The 8,864-nt window shown below is 42.6% G+C and overlaps 1 protein-coding gene across 1 annotated transcript in view; it reads left to right on the top strand.

Moving 5' to 3' along the window:
• The window catches only part of SUSD2 (sushi domain containing 2), a 19,994-nt gene that overhangs the window by 1,717 nt on the left and 9,413 nt on the right, over positions 1-8,864 (top strand). The window contains exons 2-9 of the mRNA XM_010720385.1: positions 13-214; positions 1,129-1,214; positions 1,790-2,058; positions 2,381-2,524; positions 2,939-3,094; positions 4,000-4,248; positions 4,716-4,988; positions 5,420-5,587. Of these exons, the coding sequence (XP_010718687.1) occupies positions 13-214; positions 1,129-1,214; positions 1,790-2,058; positions 2,381-2,524; positions 2,939-3,094; positions 4,000-4,248; positions 4,716-4,988; positions 5,420-5,587 (1,547 nt within the window). The remainder of the gene's footprint in view (positions 1-12; positions 215-1,128; positions 1,215-1,789; positions 2,059-2,380; positions 2,525-2,938; positions 3,095-3,999; positions 4,249-4,715; positions 4,989-5,419; positions 5,588-8,864) is intronic.

Raw genomic sequence — 8,864 nt, 5'->3', positions numbered from 1 at the left:
TTTTTTCTTCAGCAACATTCCATCCATCTGGAGCCCCGCGCATGCATTGGCTTGGCACCTTGGAGAAGACTTCAGAAATGAGCCAGCTGCATGGGCAACTGCAAAATGTATAGAGTGGGACAGAAAGGAAGAGAAGCTTCCAAATTTCATGGAAGAAATTATAGATTGTCCTTGCACCTTGGCACAGGCAAGAGCTGATACTGGCAGGTTCCACGTAAGTTATTAATCTATCACTCTGGCCTTGTACAGTTCCAAGTAGAAGTTGAGGGACTGTTAGACTGTTTCCTGCAGCCTTGTTCTCTGCTCCGTAACCTTGCCTGATACCAAGGTCAGGCTAACAGGCCAAATAGCTCCTCCTTCCAACCCTTCTTGTAGATGGGTGTCACATTAGCAAGACTCCAGTTGCCTAGGATCTCCCCAGTTGACCAGAGCTGCTGACAGATGGTAGAAAGCAGCTTAGCAATCACCTCCACCAGCTCCCTCAGCACCCTCAGGTGAATCCCATCCGGCCCCATGGATTTGTTACAGTCCAGGTGGAGTAGCAGGTCACTGTTTCCTCTGTGCCTAGTATACTATAACTCACTGCAAACCTTTCTAGCTTATGTTTTGGAACGCAAATCCATAGCCATAAAACATTATTTCCTATCTCCCTGCATTCTTCCTCCCACTTGACTGGTAACAAAGAACTGTTAAAAGCTAAGAAATCAGCTGCCATGTCATTTACACTTTCAGACAGCACTGACCTCAAGACCAGATGGAGTAACTTCCTCACCTACGTACAATGTAAATCATGGCAGTGTGAAACCTATTGCCTAAGAATAGAGATGGTCAGTATGCCACATTCTGTGACTGTTACACTTACAGCTGAGTTCTCCATTTAGCTCCGTCTGTTCTTCAAATTCTGTTCTACCAGACTGCAAAAAGCTGAGGTTAGACTAACATGCTGATACCATCACGTCAGTCCTACATTTGCTGTTTTTTCCTGTCATTCTATGATACCAAACCCACAGCCACAACCACTTTGTTTAGCTTATACACGGACCTTAGAGGCAAATGGTTGGGAGAGAACATGAAAACAGGAAGGACAAAATGGAAATTCCCTTAAGCATGAGCACTGATGTTTTTCAGACAGATTATGGCTGTGACATTGAAAAGGGAAGTGTGTGTACTTACCACCCCGGCGCTGTGCACTGTGTAAGGGCCGTTCAAGCCAGGTAAAGAACAATTTTTGAAGCCACGTGGTTTTAATGACTTGTTTCACCTCAGAGATCATAGCATCAAGAAGTCAGAAAGGCCTCTGGAGGCTCAGCAATCAGGTTTAAGGCAGTGGCTGTTTCTCTCTTGCTCTCTTATTTACTCCTCGTTGCTGAGGTGAAGGTAATGCTTTAGTCTTACTGGACAATTAATTGCACTGTGCTGGACTTCATGATGCATAAACAAGGAGTAATATCTAAAAGCAGTTTGATTAGACTTAACTAAACCTTTTTTGTAATAGTTGTTGGTTGCACTTGTTCTGTCAGAATAATGTTAGTAGTGCTACGCATGTGTGGCCATAAGGCCTGCAGAGCTTCCCTAAAGCCTTGGTTAAAGCCCCCTCCTACCCAATCCCTAATCTGATCTATTTCATAAGAGCAGAAACAAAAATATTTACTGACACTCATCTTTTGTGGATGTCGTAGAGCTTGGTAACCAAAACATCTATTCATGTCCATAAGAAAGCAACCACTAAACACAAATGGACTTCCCAGAGCTGAACGATGACTTTCCTCTTCCTGCATTTCTCAACCAGCCCCCAGTATGGAGCAGGACAGCAGTGCTGCTATGACTCCACAGGGACCCAAATCCTCACACAAGACTCCACAGGAGGCAGCACACCTGACAGAGGCCACGACTGGGGAGCACCACCTTTCCTGAAGCCTCCCCGGATACCTGCCTTTTCCCATTGGCTTTATGATGTTATCAGCTTCTACTACTGTTGCTTGTGGTCTGATAATTGTCACTTCTATATGAAAAACCGCCCCTCTAGTGACTGCAGGACATACCGCCCACCCCGAGCTGGTAAGAGCTTCAGAATTCCATTACAGAGTACAGACTTTTCATACGTTTGACATTTAGAACATTTATTTGTGTGTGTATGTATTAATGCCAGTTGACAATGCTGAGGACACAGCATCCTGTAGAAAATTTCCATAGCAGGTGGTTTCAATTGATCTGTCAGTGGCAAAATGTGTTCTTTAACCGCCCTACACAATTTTTGGCTTAAGTAGCATATTAACTCCTGGAATCTAAATAGCTGAGATTTAGTAGTTAGCATCCATGGCTTTCTAATGGACTGTGGGCTTTTCTTGTTCTTATTTATCTTTTTTTCTTTCCAAAAAAGCATCTGCCTTTGGGGATCCTCACTTCCTCACATTTGATGGTCTGAACTTCACTTTCAAAGGACAAGGGGAATACACATTGGTAGAATCTGATCTCACATCCTTAAGGGTGCAAGGGAGGACCCAGCAGGCACGCTTTCCCAATGGTAAGTTGGTAAGAGAGAAAGCAGCGATGATAAATAATAGCTTCTGAGGCTGCTTGATTCACCGTTTACAGTACTTACCCTATCTTCTCTAGGGTTTTTCTCCTCTCTCTGCCTGGTTCCCAACCTATGACTAATGTCTCTCTGGGCTGTTCTCCCATTCACAGGCTGATGAACACCTGACACTGATGTTATTATCAACAGAAACATAATTCCTTTTCTCAAAGTACTTGTATGTGTTCTGGCATTCTGCTACTTTACCATGTACAGACGTTTTATATATCTGGGTGCTGTGTGTTTCCTGTTTTGTTTGTTGTTGCTGTTTTGTTGCCTGTATCATGGCCACCTTCCAAACTGAGTTTATTTGATGCAAGGTATCTTAAGGAGTTGTTTTTTTGTGTGTATCTTTTTCTGAAGGAACTCAGGCTCAGGTGACAGGCCTGTCTGCAGTGGCCATGCAGGAGAACAACTCTGATGTGATTGAAGTACGCTACTCAGCAGATTTGAATTTGGAAGTCTTGTTGAATCAGAAAGTGGTCAACTTCTCTGAGCAAAGTTGGTTGGATCTGGAAGGTTAGTTACAGATATCAGCCTTGAAAGCTATTGTATTTCTATGGCACCCTCTACGGCTAAAGAAAATCTTTGTGCCTGCATTTTCATCCTATTTTCAGTGCACTTTTGAGAAACAGGCTACAGGTCACTGCAAAAATTAAATGGGGAGTAAAACAAAGGACAGATGATATCCCAGATATTTAGATCTTATTATCTGCAAGTTATTATTCTTCAGTTGTTGCCAGATTGAGACAGAAAACAGATGGCATGGACCTTGGTGAAAGACATGGAAGCATGGAAAAGAATGTGCTTTCCATCCCATCTGCCTTGCTGGCCATGTCTTTATACAGAGAACAAATTCCTCTTGCCTTCAAGGCTGATTAAAGCTACCCCATGGACAGGAATATAAATACCAGAGTTATGGGCCACTAATCTTCCAAACAGCTACAGAGGCACATACTGTGGCTGTGCCCCAAGGGAGAGATGCAGTCCAGGTCAGAGCATCACATCCCAGTACTTTCATGCCTTTCAGTATTGCTGGCAGTTAGCACAGCAGTAATACCAACACCACCCAGGAAGAAGCAGAGTCATTGGATTTGTAGAAGACAGGCATCCCCTCCGCTCAGAAAGAGCAAGTAACACAAGCGACAGCCTTTACCAACACTTGGTGCTATCCTGAACTTTTGGGGACGCATAGAGAAATATGAAGAGAGGAGAAATCTGGAAATAGTACTGAGATGTTTGACTTCAATGCCTGCTTCATCCATGTAGTTTTTCAGTGTCCTGTAGAGCAATGACTTTCCTTCTCATCCCATGGAAGATGAAGAGGATTACTCCTCCTTACTGAAGAAGAGAATTAGCCCTTACTCCTCATCTGTTTGCTTTGTGTCACTAGCTATTTTGTCCTCATTCTCTCACCATTTTAGGTCTCTTTCTTCATTCTACGGCTGATCAGAAAATTACAGTGATGTTCTCTTCTGGGTCTGGAGTGGAGATTAGGGGAAGTGGAGGATTTCTGACCCTGACAGTCCTGCTCCCAGAGAAGTTTATTAATCACACACAGGGTCTCTTTGGGGTGATGAATGGTAACACAGAGGATGAGTTTACCTTCAAGAATAAAACAATCATGTCGGTTCATGCGAGTCCCCAGCAGTTGTTTGAGTTTGGAGCTAATTGTAAGTGACTCCTCTGGTTGTCTGTTATTACGTTTTCTTTACAAATTCAAAGCTGTTTGTGATCTACAGACCAGAAAATTGTCTGTGCTAAGCAGCCTATTTGGAGTGAGAGACAGATGCTTCTCCACTTGGTTAAATGGGTAACACGTCTAGCCAAAGTGGATAAAGACAGAATCATGATAAATCCTGCTTGTTCTTATCAAATTTTACCAGCATCTGTGAAATCATAGCTAGCTGCACATTTATTTGTATTTTTAACTAACTGATCAAATGTTAAACTTAATGCAAGGTTAAAATGCTGCATGCACAAAGGAAAACAATCTTGAACTGGAAGGAGGATGAATAAGATAGGACAACATAGATCTCTTCTAGCTCTGGCTACATTTATCTAGACAAGTACTTGGCAGAAGGTTGGATAGGTCTGTAGGCAATGTTACAAATGAATCTCTTTCACTTTGTCTCCCAAGGGGCTGTAGAAAATGGAACTTCTCTCTTTACTTATGACACAGAGATCTTACTGAACGATTATTTTTATGGGGAAAAGCACAATGCCTCCTTTCTGCCAGTGTTCTATCCTTACGAAGACCCTGCTGATCCCTTGGTGGAAGAGATGGTCTCACTCTGTGACTCAGACCCATTCTGCAGATTCGATGTCCTGACAACAAGAAGTCTTCAAGTGGGAAATTTCACAAGGCTATCTCATCAGAATCACAAGCAGCTGGTAGAAAGTCTAGAGCCAGGTGAGACAGCATTAAATAAATCTTCCCTTTCTGCTAGCATCTAAATAATTAAGGCCATCTGAGGTGGCTTTACTCAACAGTAGGTTCATGCATTTGTAAACATTTATCATGACATTTATGACAAAAAAAAGATGTATCATCTTTTTACCAGGAAAAAAAACTCCGAACAAGTACAATAGCTAGACCAATATAAAATACAGGTGTTTTTGTGTTGTTGTTTTTTTATTTATTAACTATTTTTACTACTGCAGTAATGTGTAGTAGAATTCTTGTCTTCATTTCCTATTACTTTACCTTGTCATAAAAAAAAAAAATCTGAAAGCATTTCAGTTAGCCTAGAAATTGTTGTCCTTGAGTTGTCACACGAATGCATTTGAATCACTGTAATTGAGATTCACTAGTTCAAAATAACCAGATATTTCTCTTACTAGTGATTTCTTGTGGCTGGCTGGATCCCCCAACCAATGGAAGAAAGGATGGAACTAACTACCTACTGGGCTCAGCCATCCATTTCACCTGCAACCAGGGCTATGAACTCACTGGATCAAAAGAAAGAATCTGTCAATCAACTGGAGCCTGGTCTGGGGACTCACCTGATTGTGTCTTAAGATCAGGTCTGTTTCCTTTTAAGTGTTACAGATTGTCACCAGAAATCACCACCATGATCATCATGGGGCAGTCTCAGTATATGATGATGGCCGTTGACAAAAGCAACTCTCTTTTTTGGGAAGACATTGGACATGAGATCCCTGCACATCTAGAAATACTGGTATTTAAGTCTGAATAAGAGGGAGGTATTAGTTTCTTTCTAGCTTTGTTCTGAATACCTGCCTCTTCCCAGGGCCTAGGGCTACGTGCTCCTCTTTCTCTGTGTTTGAACAAAAGGATCTTTTTTCTGAAGTAGACAATCTAAAATAATTTTCAAACTCAGACTAAGTATGCTAATGGTATTCTGGGCTGCATGAGACAAAGCATTGCCAGATGGTGTGAGAGAGCTGATCATTTCCCTCTGCTCAGCACTGCAGAGGCCACAGCTGCAGTGCTGGGACAGGTCTGGGCTCCCCAGTACAAGAGATGTACTGCAGAGTCCTGCAAACAGCCACAAAGATGATGGAGGGATGGAAGTCTCTCTCCTACAAGGAAAGGCAGAAAGAGCTGGAACTCCTCAGTTTGGATGAGAGAAGGCTCAGGGGGGATCCCCATCGATGTCTACAAATATGTGAAGGGAAGGTGTAAGGAGGGTGGAACCAGGCAGTGCCAGGACAAGAGGCAATGGGAACAAACTGGATCATGGGAGGTTCCCTCTGAGCTTCAGGAAGCTTTTTTGCTGTGATGGTGACTGAGTGCTGACATAGGTTGCCCAGAAGGGACTGTTGAGTTCCCATCATTGGAGATATCCAAAAGCTATCTGGATAAAGTGCTGACCAATTGGCTGTAGGTGATCCTGCTCAAGTGAGGTGGTTAAACAGGATAACCTCTAGCTGTCCCTTCCAATAAACAGCCCCTGATAACAGTGGGCAGACACTGCACCTTTGTCTCTTGCCAAGCTTCCTCTTCAATGCTTGTTGGAACTGAAGAGAGTAGAAGCTTTCAAAGAACTGATATCTCAGCACAGAAGCTATTACTCTATAGCAGTAGAAAAATACGATAAGCAGCAAAAACTACCCCTACTGTGTCACTATTATAACCTTATCAATTAACTGGAATTTTCAGACTGAACAGCTGCTAGGCTGCGTCTACAATTTGCAGACAACTGCCTGCCTTTTTCAAACCGTTTCAACTTGGATTTATTTTTCTGCCGTGAATTCTCCAAGCATCCTCAAGATGGCAATGTTTCAAAGCGCCAGGGTGATGCAGGACCACACAGCACTCCTAAGCACTTTCTTGTGCTGAGTTAATCGTTCCTGAAAGTACTCAAATTCTGCCACTTTCTCCATTTTGAGCACCTTCAAAAAACTTGGAAAATGCACAACACATCAGCAGAGGATTCTTGTCAATGCATTTCATCATTCACAGTATTAATAGAGCATTCGTCAAAGACTGAGATCTCTACAAAGTAAGGCCAGAACAGTGGCAGAATATTTTGCCAAGTTGAAAGCTAAGATCATTTTTCCATCACTGCCGTCAGCTGCATACTTACTGGATAGGAGCCAGACAGTCTCAGTAAGCAAACTGGACACTTACATCCATAGAACTAAGGGGGCAAAAAAGCCAGCCCTAAGAGATCAGAAGGAAAGAGTTAAACAGAAGTTACCTGCATGCAGAACAATGAGACATGCCATAGTCTCATAGTCTCATAGCTGAGCACAGGACAAGAGAAAATGGTTTCAAACAAAAAGCAGGGAAGTTTAGATTGGATATAAGGACGAAGTTTTGACACTGAGGGCAGTGAGGCACTGCACAGGGTGCCCAGAGAGGTGGTGGTGCCCCATCCCTGCACACAGCCACGCTCAGGGATGGGGCTGTGAGCACTGCTGGAGCTGTGGGTGTCCCTGTGCACTGCAGCCAGTGGGAGCAGACAGCCTTCAGGGGTCCTTCCTACTCAAACCATTCTATGAACGATAGAATGAATGTTTTTCAGTACATTTCTTTCACCTGATCATAACAATGACATTCCTATATGCTATTTGGTGTTGGAGTTCGTTTGGAGAACGAGTCCAAGTGATTGTTTTGTCAGTCCCAGGAAGCTGGGGCATGACAGCGCTGCCTATTCTAGCAGGGTATCGTAGTCAAGACAATATAAAATTCAAATTGCATGTAAAGGCCTTCACTAAGCTGTCCTAACCACTGTGCCCCAATAACGGCATTTGTATCTAGCCTTGCTCCTTCCTCTTTCATATCAGAAAATACGCAACTGGTTAACAGGCCAAGAAGGTCCAAGTCTCTCTCAAGAAGACAGGCAAAGTAGTCCAAAGTTTCCTCATGCTTACATTTTAATTTCTAGCATTTTTATGGCATGGATATCTACCTGCTTTTCACTAAATACATTTCAATCTCTAGTCTAATACAATTGAAATCCAGAATTGGCACAAGGAAAGTCAGTGCTGGATTCAGCACAGTTACAGAAAGCATTTTCACTGTGTTACAAACTTTTGTTACTCATGCTAGTTTTCTTTACTGTTTTCCTCTTTACACAGCAACATGCTGCTCTTTTGCCAGCACCCATTTCATTAAGTTCTGTGCCAGAGGGCCATCTTCATGCCAGGAAAACACTGGCAAAATTAATGGTCAGTGCTTCCAAACTTCTGGGAGCCTGAATGGGTGACCACTGTCCTAACTGTGTGATTTGTGGTCAGATTTTTACTTCCAGCACGAACTATTAAAACACTTTTTTAAATAATGACCTCTTCCATGCTGATCAAGAACACAGGACACAGCCCTCTGTTATTGCCAGTTTCCAAAGGTGCTTCTTCTCAGTGCTGTGCTCATTGCAGTGCTGCACACTGTGGCACACTGGATTCAAAGTCCATACTACAAATCATCAGGGGTTTTACTTAATAACATGCTTTTTTTCCTCCCTCGCCCCCAAAAAAACCCTAGAAAAGTTACAATGAAAGGTTACAGTGAAAGCATGAGGACTCTGAAAATTGGATAGTAAGAGAGACAGAAACAAAAGAAGTATAGGACAGTTACTTTGCAAAAATCCATTTCTGTATTTCAAAAACAAATTATGCTTTCAGGCCTGCATGTTTCCTTTGAGTTTTGCTTCCTTGAATTAAGGTTTCCATGGATATCCTCTGCTAATAATTATTTCTGCTATGCTTCTAATTACAATCCCACTGCAAGGCTTGCCAGTACCTCAGCAACCTCTCTTCATAGAATTTCTCATGAGGGAGAAAAAGAAACCATCCAGCAAAAGAGGAAAGGAGAATAGTA

The sequence above is a fragment of the Meleagris gallopavo genome, chromosome 17, assembly GCF_000146605.3.
Source record: "Meleagris gallopavo isolate NT-WF06-2002-E0010 breed Aviagen turkey brand Nicholas breeding stock chromosome 17, Turkey_5.1, whole genome shotgun sequence".
NCBI lineage: Eukaryota > Metazoa > Chordata > Aves > Galliformes > Phasianidae > Meleagris > Meleagris gallopavo.
The sequence above is the reverse complement of the archived record's forward strand: the minus strand, read 5'-3'. Positions and strand labels throughout refer to the sequence as shown.